This window comes from Mustelus asterias, chromosome 2 (assembly GCF_964213995.1).
Source record: "Mustelus asterias chromosome 2, sMusAst1.hap1.1, whole genome shotgun sequence".
NCBI lineage: Eukaryota > Metazoa > Chordata > Chondrichthyes > Carcharhiniformes > Triakidae > Mustelus > Mustelus asterias.
Window position 1 is genome coordinate 50,642,062 of NC_135802.1, and position 22,476 is coordinate 50,664,537.

The window sequence follows — 22,476 nt, forward strand, 5'->3', positions numbered from 1 at the left end:
ATTTTGCCCTGCACTTGGGCCTTATAAGGGCCCCGTTTTCTCTGTTATGACCCTGGCGACCTAACTGAGGTCATCCCCAAAATTCCTCACGTGGACTGGGTTGCCGGTTTTGAACGTTCTTTCTGTCCTTACAGAACCATAGTTTTTCTTCTGGTTCTCTTGTTGGGACTCCACCCTCCCTGCCAGGTTTAGGAACAATAAGCTTAATCTTGTCCAAAGCCGCACCCCATTCACAATACTGCTGGAGCGATTCCTATTGTGTGAGGGGCAGTCCTGTAGTTGAATAAAAATTGTGTCAATTTGGTCTCTGTGGATGCTGCAAGATGCATCTTCATGTGGAGCTTAAAAGCCTGCACTGCTCATTCAGCCAACCCATTCAATGATGGGTGATAGGGTGCTGTCCTAATATAATTGATTCCATTAGAAAGCATGAAGGTCTGAAACTTGGTGTTAGTAAAGACAGTGCCATTGTCAGAGATCAAAGACTTCAGATTGCCTGCATGTGTAGAAATTTTGTTGTAGTTTCTCAAGGGTAGCATGGGAAGTGGTAGCACCAATGCAATGTACTCCCAACTATTTGGAGTGTGCGTTAACCATAATTAAGAACATAGAGCCCAAAAAAGGCTCAGCGAAGTCTTCTTGCGCTCGTGTCCAGGGCTTACAATGCCACTCCCATAGATGTAGGAAGAATAGAATCCATACAGTGCAGAAGGAGGCAATTTGGCACCGACCCTCCGAAAGAGCATCTTTCCTAGGCCCACCCCCCCCTCCCCCCCCCCCCCCCCACCACCCACCACCCATTTAGCCCACTAATCCTCCTAACCTACACATATTTGGACTGTGGGAGGAAACTGGAGCACCCAGAGGAAACCCCAGCAGACACGGGGAGAATGTGCAAACTTCACGCAGTCATCCAAGGCCAGAATTGAACCTGGGTCCCTGGCGCTGTGAGGCAGCAGTGTTAACCACTGTGCCAACTGATCGCCCCAGTTTAGGATGGGTTCTGACTTCTGTTTCCATGGGTATGCTGCTCATCCAAAAATGAACCTAGACTAAGTTGAATCCTAAGGCTTTTAATGGAACAATAGTTATGTAATGAAGTTCAGAACAGGAACAGACAAGTAGCATCACTAGCATTGTTTTGCAAAGAGCGGCCTTTTTTAATTTCCATGCTTTTTTAAAATCTTCAGGTGTTTTTTGCAATTCTGATTGGCGCATTTGCCATTGGCCAGTGTTCACCAAACATTGAAGCATTCGCCACTGCAAGAGGAGCAGCATTTATGGTCTTCAAAATCCTGGATCAGGTAACCTTATCATTCCACTGCAGCACATATAAATCTTTGTACCTTTATGGAATGAGAGCCTGAGGAAAATGTCATCTTTTCCTTTGACTACTGAATGGAGCAAGGAATGGAAGAAGCGAATAAAAACGCGCAGTCAAACTTACCTGCGCAATATGTTTTGAGTGATCAGGAATTCAGAATGCCTGCTGAAAGACTAATTGAGCCACTTCAATGGCTTACTGAGGGTAAATTCCTGCCTTAGCAGGGATTCTCCACATTGCATGCGGAGACTGCCAGTGAAACATGGTGGTGTCCAAACAGGCTCCACTGGGAGGGAACTCTGTGGGCTGCAGGCCTATGGCAGGGCTGTGGTTCCTCCTGACAGCAATGGCTGCCTCTCATTTAAATGTCACTACCAATATTCAGGGGCGCTCCCCCACCCTGCCTTCGATTGCCAGGGCCTGCTTACCTTGCCCTAGTGTTCTGAGGATGCCAGATCATTGAGGTGCCCTCTCCTTACAGCTTCACCTCTGAGGTGGCATTGCTGAGCTGCAAGCCCACTGACCGTACCAGCAACTCCTTATGGGTAGGATGCCATCCTTAATTAGTGCCCACAAAATTGAGCCATTTGTATTTTAAATGCAGTTACTTGCTACATTTTGTCTTATCTGAAATTGCTAATTTTCACCTGGTGTTCCATTCTAAGGCCTTAATCCTTAGCTAGCTCACTAAACTCTCTATGCATCTCCCCCCCACCCTCCCTTTGACCCATGATTAACAGCCGTACTCTTGCTAGTTTCATGCCCTAATCCCCTTGCTCTTGGTGAATCACTTCTTTTGGGTTTCCCTTCCTAATCTCCACTTCCTTGCTTTAGCGTGGGGTTTTCTTTATGCCTCCGTGAAATGTCTTGGGATGCTTTTCTATATTTCTACATGCCCAGCTACTGCAGGCAATTTTATAATTATAAACAGGGGATAATTCTATGATCTTGTTTAATTTTGATTGTTTTTCTTTATTATAATGCAGGAACCAATGATTGATAGTTATTCTGAAAGTGGACATAAACCTAATCAGACTAAAGGGGATGTGGAATTTATAAATGTGCACTTCACATACCCTTCACGGCCAGATGTTAAGGTAGGACTCATTCTATCTCTTCAAATACTAAGATTGCTGTACCATGTTTTCAATGTATTAAGATTAAGAGTTCTTACTCAAATTTGTCTATCAAAAGGAGAATTTAAAGGAGAATGGAATTTAATCCGGATAAATGCGAAGTGATGCATTTTGGAAGAAATAATGTAGGGAGGAGTTATACAATAAATGGCAGAGTCATCAGGAGTATAGAAACACAGAGGGACCTAGGTGTGCAAGTCCACAAATCCTTGAAGGTGGCAACACAGGTGGAGAAGGTGGTGAAGAAGGCATATGGTCTGCTTGCCTTTATAGGATGGAGTATAGAGTATAAAAGCTCTGGTCTGATGATGCAGCTGTATAGAACGCTGGTTAGGCCACATTTGGAGTACTGCGTCCAGTTCTGGTCGTTGCACTACCAGAAGGACGTGGAGGCGTTAGAGAGAGTGCAGAGAAGGTTTACCAGGATGTTGCCTGGTATGGAGGGTCTTAGCTATGAGGAGAGATTGGGTAAACTGGGGTTGTTCTCCCTGGAAAGACGGAGAATGAGGGGAGATCTAATAGAGGTGTACGAGATTATGAAGGGGATAGATAGGGTGAACGGTGGGAAGCTTTTTCCCAGATCAGAAGTGACGATCACGAGGTGAGAGGGGCGAAGTATAACTCAGATATTAGAGGGATGTTTTTTACACAGAGGGTGGTGGGGGCCTGGAATGCGCTGCCAAGTAGGGTGGTGGAGGCAGGCACGCTGACATCGTTTAAGACTTACCTGGATAGTCACATGAGCAGCCTGGGAATGGAGGGATACAAACGATTGGTCTAGTTGGACCAAGGAGCGGCACAGGCTTGGAGGGCCGAAGGGCCTGTTTCCTGTGCTGTACTGTTCTTTGTTCTTTGTTGTTCTTTGAGACTTGCATTTACATTAAATACTATCACAACAACGAAAAACTGAACAACACTGCCAATTCGAAAGTTTTGCAAGATCATTGACCTGAAATGGGATCATTGGGGATGGGCTGGAAGTTGGTAGGGTTTGCAAAATGGTGCAGGCACGGTGTCTGGATTTTGAGGGATGCGCATCCCAACATCTTCCCACTGCCATGCCATGTTTCCAGCAGCGGGAGATTGGTGGTTCTGATGCCTGTCAGGATTGAGCCAGTCAAGAGGTTCTTAAGGGCCACTTCCTGCTTCAGGAGGGATATTGCTCAGGTCAGGGAAGCCTCCAGTCTCTGGGGAGACCAGTGGGCTCTAGTTGGGTGGATGGGGCGTGTAGTATAAGTAAAGAGGGAGGTGGGGGGGTAGGGGATGGAATCCTGTATCAGCAATCATGGAGGTGCTTCCCAGAGTAAATGGCGGCCCCCACTCCCAACCCTCTAGGACATCCCTTCAGTTGTTAGGGACCCAGCTTCCCCCAACAACACTCATCCCTCTGAATCTTTGGGATGGTTTCTGCCTGAGCTGCAGCCTCAGCAATGGCCACTGCTTGTGATGGCACTGCTGACCGGCAGTTCCTGTGGGCAGTCAATCTTTCTTAATTGAGTTGAGGCCACTTAACTTTTAGTCTCAACTGAAAAGTTTGCACAATCCTGTCTAACTGTGCCTTTATTTTCAGAACAGAAATAAAATATCTTTTAAATCTTTCTCCATTGTGGTGTGGTAGATATTAAAAGGACTGCAACTGAAGATGAAAAGCGGGCAGACAATTGCTCTCGTCGGCAGCAGTGGCTGTGGAAAAAGCACGACAATCCAGCTCCTACAGAGATTCTATGACCCTGAAGATGGAACGGTAAAGAATTTGACAACATGCATCACACTGTGAAACTGATGTAGCTAAACTCCAAATGGGTTTCAGCTGTAAAGCTAAGGGGCTCTAAAGTCAGGATATTCTGAGCAAATAGATTTAACATGCAGTGAGTTTCCAACAGGAAAGCATGGTGGGTAACTTTCTCCCTGCCCAGAGGAGAACAAGGACATGGTAATTTGAACTGCAGGGCAGGGCAAGCCATAAGCCAACATTTTTTTTTTTTGCTTGGTGTTTGAGGTAAGAACAGCAATTGTACAGATAGACTCCTGCATACAGAAGATAGTGTACAGTCCCTGTGCATCCACAAGGTGAAGTACGTGGGCATGATTTGAAGCAAATGAACAACGAAGGTAATCAAAGAATACTGAGATAATACAACAAAGTATGTCAGCAGGATAAGCTCTCACAGCTTTAAGTAGAAAATGTGAAGTGTCAATTGGGAAAAGAAGTACACCTTAAAATGGTAACATTTTAAATAGGGCAGAGCCTGAGTATGCAATTCTTCCTCCATCACCAATGCACAGTGGCAGCAGTGTGTACCATCTACAGGATGCATTGCAGCGACTCCCCAAGGTTCCTTCGACAGCACCTTCCAAACCCACAACCTCTACTATCTAGATAGACATGGGCAGCAGACACTGGGAACACTAGCACCTACAAGAACCCCTCCCAATCGCTCACCATCCTCAACTGGAAATATATCATCATTCCTCCACTGTTGTCGGGTCAAACTCCTGGAACTCTCTCCCTACGCCACATAGACTGCGGTGGTTCAAGAAGATGGCTCACCAATACCTTCTCGAGGATAATTAGGACTAGTCAGCGATGCCCATGTCCATGAAAGAAAATAAATCTTTCCAGAAGTAGAATCCTCTATATAAAAAAAACAAGCTATTAAAGGTAGCAATTCAAGTAGAAAAAACATTATAATTGGTTTTGTATCTAGAAATTATAGAATCAAAAAGGAAATAATGTTGAACTTATGCAAAAACTCTGTTTCCATCCATTAAAAGTATTGCATATAAAATTGGGACCTCATTATTGGAAGAACAGAAAGCAATGGAAAAAGTGCATATAGTTAGGGCTTTCTTTCACTGAAGCTGAAAGATTAATCAATTACTGCATGGAGATATACAAGAATTATGATTGATTATCTGTTTCCACTGTCAATGAGGCAGTAATAGAAGGACATTGGGATTTCGGCCACGCTTACCCCAAGATTGGAAAATCTCACCCGAGGTCAACGGGTATGGTGCTGTCCTGCCCGTTACGATTCCCATGGCAGGCGGGAGGGAAAAATTTGGTCCACATACTTAAAAAGCTTCTTTACAGAAAGAATGCTTAGATTGTGGAATTACCTGCCACAAATCGAAGCAGAAGCCATTCAAATTCTGCAGAGTCAGAACAAATCCAAGGCAATGAGAAAGCTCAGGGTTTTATTTAATATAAATTATTAATTTTTCATGGGATGTGGGCGTCGCTGGCTGGACCAGCATTTATCGCCCATCCCCGAGAACATTTAAGAGTCAACCACATTGCTGTGGCTCTGGAGTCACATGTAAGCCAGACCAGGTAAAGACAACAGATTTCCTTCCCTAAAGGACATTAGCGAAACAGATGAGTTTTTACAACAATCAACAATGGTTTCATGGTCATCAATAGACTTACAATTCCAGTTTCTTATTGAGTTCAAATTTCACAATCTGCCGTGGTGGGATTCGAACCTGGGTCCCCAGAGCATCTCTGGATTACTAGTCCAGCAACAATACTACTACGTTCATGCCTCCCCCGAAAACATAACAATATTGTTTTTAAAATTGTTGGATGAATATGGATGTTTTTGAAACTGTAAATTAAAACAAAAATCCTGACAGCCTGTTGAGTTTTATAAATAGGGTCCAAGAGGGTAGGAGTAAAGAAACAATGATAAGCATGCCCCTCATATTGGTTAGAATATTGTGCGAAATTTTGGATGCTCCATTGTGGAAAGGGCAACAAAGTCTCAGAGAGTAAATAGTGTAGATTCATCAGAATAATGCCAAAGATGGAAACTGCAGTTATGGGGAGACACTTGTGATACAGACACCATGTGCGTGGGAGCAATGAAGGTAAAAATAAGATATTTAATATGGATTGATTTTTAAAGAGCATAGAATCCCTATAGTATAGAAGGAGGCCATTCGGCCCTTCGAGTCTGCACCAACCACAGTCCCACCCAGGCCCTATTCATGTAACCCCACATATTTACCCTGCTAATCCCCTGACATTAGGGTCAATTTACCATGGCCAATCAACCTAACCCGCACATCTTTGGAATGTGGGAGGAAACCGGAGCACCCGGAGGAAACGCACGCAGACACGGGGAGAATGTACAAACTCCACACAGAGAGTGACCTGAGGTCGGAATTGAACCCGGGTCCCTGGCGCTGTGAGGCAGCAGTGCTAACCACTGTGTCACTGTACCACCCCTGCCATGCCGCCCTGGTCTTAGTTATTTTACTGTTTGCTGTCAACTTAGAATTGGAATTGTATTTATGTGGGAGCTGAGTGGGGTAAGTCCCCATTTTAACTGCCTTCCCAGCTGCTCTTTGGAGGGGGTTAAGATTTCCAGCATTGTAAGGTGTAGGTCACAGCTGCGTAATGAACATTGGACATAACAGTTCTGCGGAAAGTACCTGAACCAACACAAACTCACATTCTGCTTATCTTCACATTATGGCCTAAGCCAGATTTGCTTGAGGTTTATAAGGGCATTCATTGTATGTGGTCTTGTTATGCACAACTAGTGATCCTGATTATTTTAAATCCCTACCTCTTCACATTTTTGATTGATCTGAAATGTTGTGCATCATTAGTGACAAATTTGCTCTCCTGTGAACTTCCCACAGTTTTACATGGCAATAGTTTTCACATCATGGTACATTAACATTTGTGATAGCATTTTTAATGACTTGAATGTATAAATGTTTCAACAGATTCTGCTTGATGGACAGGATATCCGAACTTTGAATGTTAGGAGTCTCAGGGAAATGATTGGGGTCGTGAGCCAGGAACCCATTCTTTTTGCCACCACAATAGCTGAAAACATTCGCTATGGCCGTGAAGATGTCACTGAGACTGAGATTAAAGAAGCTACCAAGGAAGCTAATGCCTATGATTTCATTATGAAATTGCCAAACGTAAGCACTGACCTTCGTTGCTATTGAACTAATGGATTTACTTAATGGATTACTAGATTCTTCAAGCTTGATTACTGCTTTGATAAGCTTGTCTCCATTTCCCTAGGGGACTGTTTGACTTTTATTTGACAGCATTACATCCTTTTCTGTGCTAATCCATGTGGTGTAGCTTTCTGGAGTTACTTTTCAACTAACCAACCAATAATACCCAGGTTCATGGTTTGGCCACTTCATAGAGTCATAGAGATTTATAGTACGGAAACAGGCCCTTCGGCCCAACTTGTCCATGCTGCCCTTTTTTTTAACGACTAAGCTAGTCCCAATTGCCCACGCATGGCCCATATTCCTCGACAGCCATCTTATTCATGTAGCTGTCTAAACGCTTTGTAAAAGACAAAATTGTACCCACCTCTACTACTACCTCTGGCGGCTTGCTCCAGACACTTACCAGCCTCTGTGTGTAAAAATTGCCCCTCTGGACCCTTTTGCATCTCTCCCCTCTCACTTTAAACCTATGCCCTCTAGTTTTAGACTCCTCTACCTTTGGGAAAAGATATTGACTATCTAGCTGATCTATGCTCCTCATTATTTTATAGACCTCGATAAGATCACCCCTGAGCCTTCTATGCTCCAGAGAAAAAAGTCCCAGTCTATCCAGCCTCCCCTTATAACTCAAACCATCAAGTCCTCGTAGCATTCAAGTAAATCGTTTCTGCACTTTTTCTAGTTTAATAATATCCTTTCTATAATAGGGTGACCAGAACTGTACACAGTATTTCAAGTGTGGCCTTACCAATGTCTTGTACAAGACGTCCCAATCCTGTATTCAATGTTCTGACCAATGAACCCAAGCAAGCCAAATGCCTTCTTCACCATTCTGTCCACCTGTGACTCCACTTTCAATGAGCTATGAACCTGTACCCCTAGATCTCTTTGTTCTATAACTCTCCCCAAAGCCCTACCATTAACTGAGTAAGCCTGCCCTGGTTCGATCTACTAAAATGCATCACCACGCATTTATCTAAATTAAACTCCATCTGCCATTCATCAGCCGACTGGCCAAATTGATCAAAATCTCATTGCAATCCAAGATAACCTTCTTCACTGTCCACTATGCCACCAATCTTGGTGTCATCTGCAAACTTACTAACCATGCCTCCTAAATGCTCATCCAAATCGTTAATATAAATGACAAATAACAGTGGACCCAACACCAATCCCTGAGGCACACCACTGGTCACAGGTCTCCAATTTGAAAAACAGCCCTCGACAACCACCCTTTGTCTTCTATCATCAAACCAATTTTGTATCCATTTGGCTACCTCACCCTGGATCCCATGAGATTTAATCTTAAGCAGCAACCTACCATGCGGTACCTTATCAAAGGCCTTGCTAAAGTCCATGTGGACAACATCAACCACACTGCCCTCATCTACCTTTTTGGCTACCCTTCAAAAAACGCAATCAAATTTGTGAGACATGATTTTCCACTCACAAAGCCATGCTGACTCTCCCTAATCAGTCCTTGCCTCTCTAAATGCCTTTAGATCCTGTCTCTCAGAATACCTTCTAACAATTTACTCACTATAGATGTGAGGCTCACCTGCCTGTAGTTCCCAGGCTTTTCCCTGCAGCCCTTTTTAAACAAAGGCACAACATTTGCCACCCTCCAATCTTCAGGCACCACATCTGTGGCTGTCGATGATTCAAATATCTCTGCTAGGGGACCTGCAATTTCCTCCCTAGCCTCTCATAGCATCCGGGGATACACTTCATCAGATCCCGGGGATTTATCTACCTTGATGTGCTTTAAGACTTCCAACACTTCCTTCTCTGTTATAAGTACACTCCTCAAGACATCACTATTTATTTCCCCAAGTTCTCTAACATCCATGCCTTTTTCAATAGTAAATACTGATGAGAAATATTCATTTAGGATCTCACCCGTCTCTTGTGGATCCACACATAGACCTTGCTGATCCTTAAGAGAGCCCACTCTCTCCCTAGTTACTCTTTTGGCCTTTATGTATTTGTAGAATCTCTTTGGATTCTCCTTTGCCTTATCTACCAAAGCAATCTCGTGTCCCCTTTTTGCCCTCCTTTTTTTTCTCTTAACTCTACTTCTACACCCTCTATACTCTTCAAGGGATCCACTTGATCCCAGCTGCCTATGCATGTCATGTGCCTCCTTCTTCTTGACCAGGGCCTCAATATCCCGAGTCATCCAGGGTTCCCTACATCTACCAGCCTTGCCCTTCACTCTAAGAGGAATGTGCTTACCCTGAACCCTGGTTAACACACTTTTGAAAGCCTCCCACTTACCAGACGTCCCTTTGCCTGCCAACAGACTCCCCCATTAATTTTTGAAAGTTCCTGCCTGATACCATTAAAATTGGCCTTGCCCCAATTTAGAAATTTAACTTTTGGGCCAGACCTATCGTTCTCCATAGCTATGTTAAAACTAATGGAATTATGGTCACTGGTCCCAAAGTGATCCCTCACTAACACTTCTGTCACCTGCCCTTCCTTATTTCCCAAGAGGAGGTCAAGTTTTGCCCCCTCTCTAGTCGGGCCATCCACTTACTGAATGAGAAATTCCTCCTGAATACAATGAACAAATTTCTCTCCATCCAAGCCCCTAACGCTATGGCTGTCCCAGTCAATGTTGGGAAAGTTAAAATCCCCTATTTTTCTTGGAGCTATCTGTAACCTCCTTACATATTTGCTCCTCAATTTTCCACTGACTATTTGGAGGCCTACAGTACAACCCCATCAAAGTGATTTCCCCCTCCTTATTTCTCAGTTCTACCCATATAGACTCAGTGAGCGAACCCTTGGATATCCCCCCTAGTACTGTTGTGATGTTTTCCCTAATCAAAAGTGCAACTCCCCCTCCTCTCTTACCTCCTGTTCTATCTTTCCTATAGCATCTGGACTCTGGAACATTGAGCTGCCAGTCCTGTCCCTCCCTTAGCCATGTTTCAGTAATAGCTATAATATCCCAGTCCCATCTACCCATCCATGCCCTGAGTTCATCTACCTTGCCCGTCAGGCCTCTTGCATTGAAATAAATGCAGTTTAATCTGGACTTCCCTTGCTCTGCTCTGCTTTAGCCTGACCTGTCTAGTACTAGTATTACTGACGCTGCCTTTACTATCTAATGTGCTCTCTTTAACTTCTGTGCTGCCATCAACCTTCTCTACTGTCTCCCTACTGCTTTGGGTCCCACCCCCCCTGCCAAACTCGTTTAAACCCTCCTGAGTCGCTCTAGCAAATCTCTCCACCAGGATATTAGTCCCCCTCCAGTTCAGGTGTAACCCGTCCCTCTTGAACAGGTCACCCCTTCCCCGGAAGAGATCCCAATGATCCACAAATCTAAATCCTTGCCCCCTGCACCAGCTCTCAAGTCATGTATTCATCTGCCTAATCTTCCTATCCCTACTCTCAGATGTCTGTTCTTCCAACGAACAGCCACGGCTTTGCATTGCTGGATTGTTTGGCTAATTCAGGTCCTTGGGGAGTACACGGCTGGCAGATAACTTATCCAATTGATATGGGCCCCGGGGTGTGAAGGTTCACTGGTGTAAGGTTGACTGTCTGTATAAGCATGTAACTAGCGGTGTCTTTTACTCCAAGTGCATGAATATTGGATATAATCCCTTTTAATTAAACAATAGTATTTTATTTCCCCTAACATTACTGAGTTTTTTCTGTAGAAATTTGAAACATTAGTTGGGGAAAGAGGCACACAACTGAGCGGAGGTCAGAAACAAAGAATTGCCATTGCACGTGCTCTAGTACGCAATCCCAAGATTCTGCTATTGGATGAAGCTACATCTGCATTAGATGCTGAGAGTGAAGCTACTGTTCAAGCTGCTCTTGATAAGGTAATGATTGTTTTTATTGAGTGCGATCATCTATGCTAATTTAGTGATGTTGCTGCAATTAGCAGGTTTTATGTTTTATCTGAAAAGTATTGCCCAACTTCTAGATTTGGTGACAAAGCATTCTTCAGGCAGTAGTTCAGGAATAAATTAAGACTGGAACTTGCTCAATTCATTATTTGTAGCAAATTAGTAGATAGGGATTCACATTTTGATTGAAGACAACAAAGAATATGTTCCCTGGTCCCACCACCTGAGATTTCTCAGAATTTGGCAAGTGAACCCAATCATCCAACCATTGGCTCAGCATGCCAGAACCAAATAATTTTACTCAATATTAATGCAAAACAAAATATAGAAATAGATTTTAAGGTGCAATTTTTCAGACCTCCTGTCTGAAACAACCTTAAATAGAAGCCAAAAAGGCTTTAGAAAGGGGAGATTTTGCTTGCCAACCTTATTGACATGGTTCAGGAAGTGGCATCTCAAATGAATTATGGAAAGATTCATATTTAATAACTCGGAATGTTTCTGAGAACTTTGCATTGTCTCTGCATAATCACATAAATATAGAAGGAAATTATTAGAAGACAAATGGCATTGAAGGTACTATGACTTTCATAAATATCCCAAAGCACTGATGTCACAGTGTGTATGAGTACAAATCCCAACATGCAGTTGGTGGGATTTAAATTGAATGAATTAATGAATCTAGAATTAAAACCTGGTCTTAGTAATGGTGAGCATGAAGCCACCAGATCAGGTTATTAATGTGCTTTAGGGAAGGAAATCTGTCAAGCTTAACCAGTCTGGCCCAGATGTGACTCTAGACCCACAGCAATGTGGTTGACTATTAACTACTCTCTGAAATGATCTAGCAAGCAACTGCTTGTACCAACTGCTACAGAAATGTCAAAAGAAATAAAATCAGATGACCATCCAACATCAATTTAGACACTGACAACAACAGTACCTCCCTGGTTGACCATGCAAAGTTGTTCTTGGCAAAAGAGGGACTTGTGCCAAAATTGGGAGATAAATTAAACATGCTCTAAATAAAAAAGGAAACTAACTGCACATGGCTCTCTTCAGGCTCAAATGATAACAATAGTAAGTGTACTTCAAAATATTTTTTAAAATTCTTTCATGGGATGTAAATGTCATTGGCGAGATCAGCATTTGTTACTGATCCCTAATTGCCCTTGAGAGTGTGCTGGGTAGCTGTCCAACCTTTGTCTGTCATGGATGCTGTGCTGGGTTTAGCTGTCCCACGGATTAGTCAAGTAACAGCTTGACATAGTAATCAGAGATCAGGCATCCTCCGCTTTATCCTGCCATGCCCTGCCAGCCGGGTGGCTTGAGTCTCCATTTTTATTTAGCACAGAGCGCTGCACAATGTGGTGAGAAAAGTTGGCTTTGAAGCTGGCGAGTTGCACACTTGTTTTCTCGCCTCAGCCAGCATTCTGTGCAAAAAAGAGAAAATTATGCCCATGAAAGGCGTCGCTCATAGTGCTATCAAACAACACTTATTCAGCAATATAGCCTGCTCATTGACACTCAGTTTGGGTTCCTCCAGGGATAACCAGGATACTTAAAATGGCAAGTTTTGAAGAGTTATGAGGAAAAATGGGAGTGTGGGACAACTTGGATAGCTATTTAACAGAATTTACATGGATGGGCTAGATATGCTCCTATTCTGCTGTATGATTTTATAATTTTATGAATGCTGTAAGGACATTTCCTGTATTATCAGCACTTCATATGAGGCTCAAATTTACCATCTTCAGACCCAAATGTGGCTTGCTACTAATTGTGGTAAGCTCTTGCAAAGATTTTCAAGAAGCTAATATACTTCAGTATATTACTTTCTCTAAAAATAAGCTACATGGGCACTGGTGTGGTGTGAATGGGGATATGTGCCTAACTTGAACATTCTTTTCGTATTTTGTCAAAGGTACGGAAAGGCCGCACTACGATAGTTATTGCTCACCGTCTGTCAACTGTCCAAAATGCAGACGTCATTGCGGGATTGCAGGATGGTGTCATTGCGGAGATAGGAACCAATGAAGAACTGATGGCGGCAAAAGGAATTTATTATGCATTGGTCACTGCGCAGGTATCTTTCTGAAGCCAATCTTTTAACTCAGAAATGACTTTAACCATTGACTAAACTTGATAAGATTGTGAAGTTAAGGATCAATAAATACATAAACGTATCTATAATAATTTGTCTAAAAGCCAAGCTGAAAATATAAAAATGGGGGGAATTTTGACCCCACACTCTCCGTGTGCAAGTTTCCCGAAGTAGTGTCAAAATGCCGTGAGAGTTGAAAAGTGCGATTCACGTTGGCATAATCGAGCGGCGCAATTTTCAAAGCCCTTTGGCAGCAGAGTAGTGCAGAGCTCGCTGAGGAAGGTCAAGAAGCCAATTTTAATACATTTTCATCTCAGTATCAGACACTATTCACAGGGTGCTAGAGCAGCGTCAGGCCACCGTGATTTACAACACCTCTATAAAAGTCTGAACCTTGTGTCACTACCTCTGAGGGGGAGTTTGGAGGTGAGCCCTCAGGAGGATATCACCCTCAATGGTCTGGGAGCACTGGAGATGACGCAGGGGTGCAGATGCAGATAAGTGCAACAAGGAGCCGGGATGGGGGGGTGGTAGTCACGTGATCTCGAGGGGAGAGGTCCCTTCAGCCCTCACCTTCCCCACTTCCACTCATCTTGGGGTGTCCCCTGCCTCAGAGGGGTCTGGTGGCTGGCTTGCCGGGAGTGCCTCCCATATCCTCCCTGCTTGGCTGCTTTTCCATTCCGCACAGAGTGAGTGCCTACCTTTGTGTGAGCTTGAGGTTGGGTCACATGCGAGGAATGCAGAAAGTCAGTACTGGTTTCCACTCTGAGCTCCCATGTTGTGCTTTGGTGTGAGAGTTGTCTCTTAGGGCATAGTGGGGGTCTTAGTTCCTGCTGCATGAGGCTTGAGGGGTCTTAGGTCCTGCTTCATGCGGCTTGAAGACTCTCCAACATAGGAGAGCGCAGTGTGTTTTGAACCCCCCGCCCTCACTCAGGCAACAGTTTGAACCCAAAGGAGTTTAGCTGCAGGGAAGCTCAAATCCACTCCTCAGGGAAGGTGACTGCTAGGAATAAGTCTTAGTGTGCATGGCTGCAGCTGATGGAAGGCAGTTTGACTTTACAGCCCCTGTGACTTTGGAGAATGAGGGTGCCCTCTACGAATGTGCTTGACATGCTAATTGCAGTCCTCTCAAGAATCAACTATGCCTCGTCAGCTATAAGAGGAAGCTAGTTGCCAGAAGAACAGCCTCACCCTTCCTTGACTAGTCAATCCTGCCGATTAAAATCTCCAGAGCTAAACATCAGTGGAGCCAATCCCTTAACCCTTTGGAATCCTTGGCTCCCCAGTGCAGAGATGGGTGGGGAAGGAGGAAGACCTGGCTGCTTGCTCCTCTACTGCGGCGATATTTGCAGCTGGGTGTCCCTGGAGAGGAAGCCGCAGTGTTCATGCTCACAATTGTGGTGGTCCATTCCCGTTGTGCACTGCAGGGACTGGGGACATTTTGGTTTGATGTTTTAAGTTTCATTTGTGATTTGTTTTTGTTTAGGGCAGTATCCCTTTAAGGGACTGCGCCTTTTATTTTGTCCCTCAGTTTGTTTAGTTTAATTGTTTAACTCAAAAGAGCTGGAATGCTAGGCCCCAAGCATTGAGATGCAAAGCTCATACAAGCTTCAACATGACACAAATTACACTGACGTGAAACCCTAGGCAAGGCATGATGGTAATGCCTATCACCAATCACTTCGTTCAGTACCATGATGGGGGCTATCTTTGTGGTACCCCGTCAGGATGCAGATGCTGGTCTCATGCATCTATTTAACTGCCCTTTTATGTGATGCCAGGTTCTATGTGTGTGTGGGGTGGGTGGAATTCAGGGTTAGATGTCTCTGAGACTCTGGAGGGTTCTCACACTTCATCCTGGTGGAGTTAAGAGGTGGTAATGTGGCTATAGTCTGAGAGGGGAGGATGTGAGGAATAGCTAAGTGGTGAGTGCTTGGGTGAAATTACAGAGGTGATGAGGGTCAGAGCTCACAGTGGTGTTCTCCTCTTTTCACTGCATGGTCCTGGAGAATTGTGGAGCCATTTGAGTTGGCTTTTCTACTCATTGAGATGGAGCAGCAGTGGCAACACCGACATACTGCTGCATCTGACCAGGACCAGAGCCCTGCAAATGAGGGGGAGGCTGTTGCAGGAACAGCAGCACAGATACTAGAGCCTCGTAGGAGACACTATCGGCAAAGGCTCTTCCTCCTCCCTGGCCTACTCAAGTGTTCTCTACTCAAAGGGCATGAGGGTTCTGAGCATTGGCATGATTCCGCAACGCTGCACCCACTCATGCCTGTTATGGTGGGGGTTTGTCCTGCAATGAGACAGTTGGGGAGACTGTAGGTGGGATTCCTGCCAGTTCAGATGGTGATGGGGTGTGGCATGCGTGGGACTTGAGTGGGAGCTAGAGTGTGAGGAGATTAGCAGCTAATGGAGGGAGAGAGATATGGGAACTGGAGGGGGAAGAGGGCCTCGTGATAGATGTTGGCGACCCATGAGGTAGCTGGGTGAGAGATCAACTTGGAGGTGCGAGGGGTGTGTGAAGGAGGCCAGCAGGAGACTGGAGGAGGTCTCCACACTTACCCTGGCCACAGAAAGATGTTCATTCATCTTGCAGTACTTCTGCCCCGTCCTCTTCAGTAAGACTGCCACAGCCTTCCAGGTGGGGGTGGTCTCCTTGCTGGAAGGACGTCTTTGATTTTTTTGTTTTGATTTTGATTGGGACATCCCACCTCTGCTGCACAGCATCCAAGAGTTTGGTCAGGGCTCCCTCCAAGAAACGTGGTTATGGCTTCCTGGCAGCCATTCCCTTTAATGGATCTGGGACAAATGCTGGGGAGGCATTAATATGGAGCTCCCCACTGATCACAGAGATTAAGTTGACCCGGGGTGAACGATTCAGAGGAAGGCTGCCATGAGCACAGTGTGAATAGTGTCAGAAAAGAAACATTGTTAATGAGGCTCAAAGTTCCATGAGAAATCCCAATAGCAGCGCCTTTGGGATTCGCACCATTTTTCTCCCCTCTGATCCCATCGATGATGGCACAATAGGAAATCTCATTGATAGCGGTGGGACCAGATGTCACCAGTGGCCAACAGCGCCCCACCTTTCACCGCTGCGGGTAAGGCCAGAGAATCCCAGCAATAGTTTCGTTTGTTTTCTTGCAGACGTTTAAGAATGAAGACGATGAGGAAGATGAATTGATTGATAAGGAAAATAAACCTGAGCTTGAGACTGTTAGAACCAGAAAGCCACTGCGAAGGCAGTCAACAAGAGTCAGCATGAAAAAGGTAGAAATGGACACAGATGAAAAGGACACTGATACCGTTCAACAGGTATGGGCCGCTCCAGATTAGTCAAGAAATATATACTTTATTAAATCTCGGATTGAAATAGTGCATCAATAATACATTACGGAATGTTATTTTGTATGAGTTCTCTCATATGTTGTGTGTAAATGTTATCTTTATGCATTATGTTTCTAACCTCGTTTAAAAATTACTAATTCAAAGGCATAAGGGAAATAAGCATAAGATGCCTCTTTGTTGATTCAGTTCTGTGGTATTTAGGCTAACTATATAGTATGGGTTTCAGGTGTTGGCAGTTCTCTCTGCATACAGTGTATTCTTGTATATCTGTGTACTCTTGTACACAGTATACTGGGAGACTAGGGCACATATGCAATAGCAGCCCTAGCAATCTGCTGCTGGCTTCCTATTGTGAGCACTACTGATGGTGATGCATTGGATTAAGAAGCCATAGGGATAGGCAAACATTGTGGAAGCTGGAAGAATATTCAGAATATGTTCTGTCTACATCAAGCTCAGCCATAAAATATTCAGTCTCTGCTTCCACTGCCTTTTGAGGAAGAGTGTTCCAGAGACTCATGACCCTCTGAGAGAAAAAGGTTCTTCTCATCTTTGTCTTAAATGAGTGGCCCTTTATTCTTAAACAGTGACCCCACAGAGAAAGTATTGTTCTGCAGGGAACCTCCAAACCCACAGCAGGACCTCCAGGGAATGAGGGAACCAGAGTTAGAGGGGACGGTGGCGGAGGGGAGGTGCCCAACATTCTGTTTCCGTTCTTTGGTTCACTGAAACCTCGTTAACAATTCTGGAATGGAGCCATTCTGACCTTGCTGAGTCCCTTAAAATAGTAATCCTTCAATTAATTGGTGTGAGTCATCATCACACCCACAATTTGTCATTGGTGGAAAAGTCGGGAAATGGAACGTTAATATTACCTCCGTGGCAAAGCTTGCTGCACTCCAAGTTGCAACCCACACTGCCTACTGGGACCTCCACTCCAAGAAGATCAGTCCATTTAAAATTCTGTCCAGTGTTTCTGACCCTGTTGATGAAAAGTCATCAAACCTTAACTCTGTTTCTCTCCTTGCTGACGCTGCCAGGCCTGCTGAGTATTTGCCACTTTTCTGTTTTTATTCATATAAATTCCTTCCCTTAGCCTTTTTGTTATGTTTGAACAGGTGAACAGAGAGAAGTTCCATCATGTGCAGATTACAGATTTGACAAGCATATTCCATATTATCATTATGTTGTATTTTTCAGGATGAAAATCTTCCCAATATGTCCTTTTTGAAAATTCTTAAGATGAACAAGACTGAGTGGCCTTACATGGTTGTGGGAACATTCTGCGCTCTTATAAATGGTCTCGTGCAGCCTGCTTTTGCCGTGATATTTTCAGAAATTATAGCAGTAAGATTAAAATTTTTAATTTTATTTTGGTGATGTGATGAAACACGCACTTCAAAGAAACTGCATTTTGAAAATCTTCTCTTGGAAGAAGAATTAGTGGCAGTCCTATAATCCCGAATAATCAGGAGATAAAGATACACTGACCAGAAAGTATTAAACAGCCTACAGAGATAGAGAGACGTAAAGTTCATGATTTATATTCTAGGATACCAAATTCTTGTACGCTGAAGCCAAAAGTAAGTCCAGCCCTCATGTGAAGCTTTCCAGTGAATCAGCAATTCAATGCTTGAGCTGGCAACCTCTCTATAGATCTCTCTGAAAACAGGAGAACCACTTTACATCCAATTTAGTTCTGTCAATATACAACTTATAACCATGACCACTGGTCCTCCCTTACCTATTCAGTTGAAGTAATTGATCCACATAAACACAAACATAAATATTTTATAAATCTCGCTCAAGATTTCCATCTTGATGGTTTTTTAGCATTATACAGACGCAAATCTTTGAGCCTATCTGAGGTAACTAAGGAATTAACTTTAAGATTCTTCTCTACATCCCTTCCAGAACCACTACAGCCTCCAACATGCAAGGAAACTAAAATTAGACACAGAATTCTAGCTAAGGCCTAACTAGAGTCTTGGGAAGACAAAATGTAATGTTTTGTTTTATAGTGGATTCAACCTACATCCCTGTTTGCTATAAATGTAGCTTCATTGCATGTTACCTTTTGAGACGAATGCATTGAAGAATTCAGATCTTTAACTTTCTGCACTGGCTTTAATTCTGTATCCGGTCAGGTGGAGGATTATTCAGAATATATTCTGCTTACATGCAAAGCATTATGCTTTTCTAACTGAGATATCATTCACCAAGTTCAAGTCAGCTTTTCCAACACATCAAGATATGAATGTATGAATTAGGAGCAGGAGTAGGCCACTCAGCCCCTCAAGCCTGCTCTGCTATTCAATAAGATCATGGCTAATTTGATTGTAACTTCAGCTCCTTGTTGCATCCTACCCCCGAAAACCTTTCACCCCTTTGTTAATCAAGAAACTATCCAGCCGTAAAGATATTCAGAAACTCTGCTTCCACTGCCTTTTGAGGAAGAGAGTTCCAGAGACTCATGACCTTCTAAGAGAAAACAAACTTCTTATTTCTGTCTTAAATGAGTGACCCTTTTTTTAAACAGTGACCCTAGTTCTAGATTCTCTGACAAGAGAAAACATCTTCTCCACATCTGACATATCAATACCCCGCAAGATCTTCAAGGTTTCAATCTTAAGCTATTAAACTCTAATGGATACAAACCTAACCTCTCCGTTGATTGGGATCTGAATATTGAAAGCATGTGACATTAAGGAAGGACAGGAAGTTAAGAACAGGTGAAGGAGTGACTCAGTTAATTAGTTACTGATGGTATTAGTACATTAGAGAAGTATTAACTAAGTTCAGGAAAGCAGGATGTAGAAGCAATTTGGGTTGAGGTGAGAAATTATAAAGGCACAAAGTCACATGTGGGAGTGGTGTACAGACCCCCTAATTGTAACTACACAGTAGGAAAGAGTATAGAAGAGATAATGGGAGCTTGTCAGAAAGGTACTGCAATAATCATGGAGTTTTTAATTTACATATAGATTGGGGAAAAATGTGAAGGCAGCGGAACAGTGGTTAGCACTGCTGCCTCACTGCACCAGGGGCCCGGATTCTATTCCGGCATTGGGTGACTAACATGTGGAGTTTGCATATTCTCTTCATGTCTGTGTGGCTTTCCTCTGGATGCTCTGATTTCCTCTCACAGTCCAAAGATCCAGGTTAGGTGGATTGGCCGTGCTAAATTAGTGTCCAAAGATGGTAGGTTAGTTGGATTAAGCATGGTAAGTGAGTGGGGTTATGGGGATAGGGTGCGGGGTAGGCCTGGGTAATACGCTATTTCTGAGAGTTCGTGCAGACTTGGGCCGAATGGCCTCCCTCTACACTGTAGGGATTTTATGGTTCTGCCTGTATAAATGGCCCACCCGCCAACCATAATGGTGGAAAGGCCATGTAAATTTACAGTAACTTCATTGCAGTGTTAATGTAAACCTATGTATGACACGAATAAATCAACTTAAACTTAAAATGGCTCCTTAATGGCCTTAATTGCCCACTTAATTGTCAGTGGACTTGCTTCCGATTCCCGTTCGTACCCAACAACTGAAATATTACGTGAGTTAAGAAGTTGGGACACAAGCCTGAGGTCTTCTCGCGCAATTTCAAGTGCTTCCGGGTTGGGCACATGGCTGCCTGAGCAATGTAATATTTTGGCCCAAATGACCAAATACCAATCCTTGCAGGATATCACAGGCAATCTCCAAATAAATCCAAATATATGGACCACAATTTTATACCTATGTGTATTAAACTCATTCCTAATCCTCTTAATTGCTCTTTAATTCAGGGGATGCATACATTGCTGGTATGACTGGCATTTATCCCATATTATCTAGCGAAGATGGTGCTGAGCCTGAGTAACACACTTGGCCATTTCAGAGGGCAGTTAAAGGTCAACCACATTACTGTGGGTCACACATTAGCCAGAATGGGTAAGGAGAGATAATTTCCTTATCCAAAGAACGTTAGTGAGCCTGATTTTTTTTGTTGTTGCAATAATCCATTAGTTTTATGGGCACCCTTATTGACACACAGGACCAGATTTTCTCCTTCAAGGCAAAAATCGCGAGCCGAGAGATTTCTCAACATTGTATGCCCGCCCACTGATTTTCATGGTGGAGTGGCAGAGCCATCAGCTCTGGAAACTGGCCTGAGAGGGGAACAAAGACTGCCCCTCTCACTTCTCCCACCTCCATACTCCCGTGCCTCTTCCATACCCGTGTACTACCACCCCCAGTCATGCCTACACACCCAATATCCAATACAGACAGAAGTCATGAGCCGTATAATGTTGGGAAGTCTTTGAGATGCTCATGAAACTGGCAAAATAAATAGCCATTCAAAAACTACTTTAAAAAAATCTTCTTTGAAACTCATGAAACAGTCAATCTAAGCAAAGTTCACAGTCCCCTTCACAACTGTATCAACAATAGCTCCTTCTGAGCTGAATCATGTGTGGGGTTTGGAGCTCAGCAACAGATGGCCATTTGTTCCACTGCTTCAGAGGCTGAATAGATAGACATCTAACAGATCAAAGCACAGGGTACAATTGAACTAATAAAATCTGAATCTCTGTATTGTTCAATGCAGAAGAGCACTTTATCCCACAGATAAATTAAGCTGATACAACTGAAGATCATTTCACCTTCACAACACTGGTCAATTAAACAGTCGCTTACCTTTTCTAAAAAAAAGCTCCATCATGTGAAGTTAGCAACACTTTTTAAACTTATTGGTCAAAAGGTTCCCAACTTCAGAAAAGGCTTCCCTCATAGTTTATGGCACCTCTAAGCTAGTGTGATCCATATCTCTTTCAGAAGCTTGTCCAACACCATGAAAACGTAAGGGGGTCTGAAATCATCCGCTCAGTGGATCTGCCAGTTTTGGGATTTTTGTGTGTGGGTTCACAACTTACATGCTAACCCCATGGCATTAAAAACATTACAGGATGCCATCCTGGAATTGAGCCTTGTCCTCCTATATGTTCCCTCTGAGCAAAGTAGCTTTGCCTATGTTGGGATAGCAAAATCTAGCCCTAGCTTTATTGCAAGTTTTTTTTAATTCATCAAATTTAAATTTCCCAACTCCCATGGGTTGAATTTTAACCTTTTTAAAAAATGTGTGGTTTGGGTCAGGTGTGGGGAAGACACAGTTAAAGACTCAGAAATCTGTTTCCTAGCCCAGACCTGCCTCTAACCTATCTATATTAGATATTGCTCTTGGTGCTAAAGGGATCAAGGGATATGGAGTGGCGGGAAGGCAGGATCAGGGTATTGATGATCAGCCATGATCAAAATGACTGGCGGATAACACTAAAACTTGTTCATTTTTACAGCAATCATGAATGTTTTCTTTCTAATCTTGAAATAGTAAATTTACTAAATTTGCTGTTATGTAATCGTCACGGTTGAATTTCTTCTACCCGATACAGGTTTTTGCTAGTATGGATTTGGATCATGTTCGCCATCAGAGTACACTTTTTTCCCTGTTATTCTTGGCAATTGGAGGCGTCTGCTTCATCACGTTTTTCCTGCAGGTACAGTTTAATGAATTTTTGAATAAATAGAATGCTGGATGGAATTGCAATAAAGTTACCCAGTTGAGTGGTTCAAATTGAATTATGCAAACTCGATGGGCCGAGTGGCCTAATTCTGCTCATATGTCTTATGGTCTGCGGTCTTATGGTTTATGCACTGAAGGAGC

The 22,476-nt window shown here is 43.5% G+C and overlaps 1 protein-coding gene across 1 annotated transcript in view; it reads left to right on the forward strand.

The window, feature by feature from the left end:
- Window positions 1-22,476, forward strand: part of abcb4 (ATP-binding cassette, sub-family B (MDR/TAP), member 4) — a 114,332-nt gene that overhangs the window by 58,623 nt on the left and 33,233 nt on the right. The window contains exons 10-18 of the mRNA XM_078235053.1: window positions 1,191-1,304; window positions 2,311-2,421; window positions 4,079-4,204; window positions 7,198-7,401; window positions 11,118-11,288; window positions 13,240-13,401; window positions 16,573-16,740; window positions 17,974-18,120; window positions 22,205-22,309. Coding sequence (XP_078091179.1) covers window positions 1,191-1,304; window positions 2,311-2,421; window positions 4,079-4,204; window positions 7,198-7,401; window positions 11,118-11,288; window positions 13,240-13,401; window positions 16,573-16,740; window positions 17,974-18,120; window positions 22,205-22,309 — 1,308 coding nt within the window. The remainder of the gene's footprint in view (window positions 1-1,190; window positions 1,305-2,310; window positions 2,422-4,078; window positions 4,205-7,197; window positions 7,402-11,117; window positions 11,289-13,239; window positions 13,402-16,572; window positions 16,741-17,973; window positions 18,121-22,204; window positions 22,310-22,476) is intronic.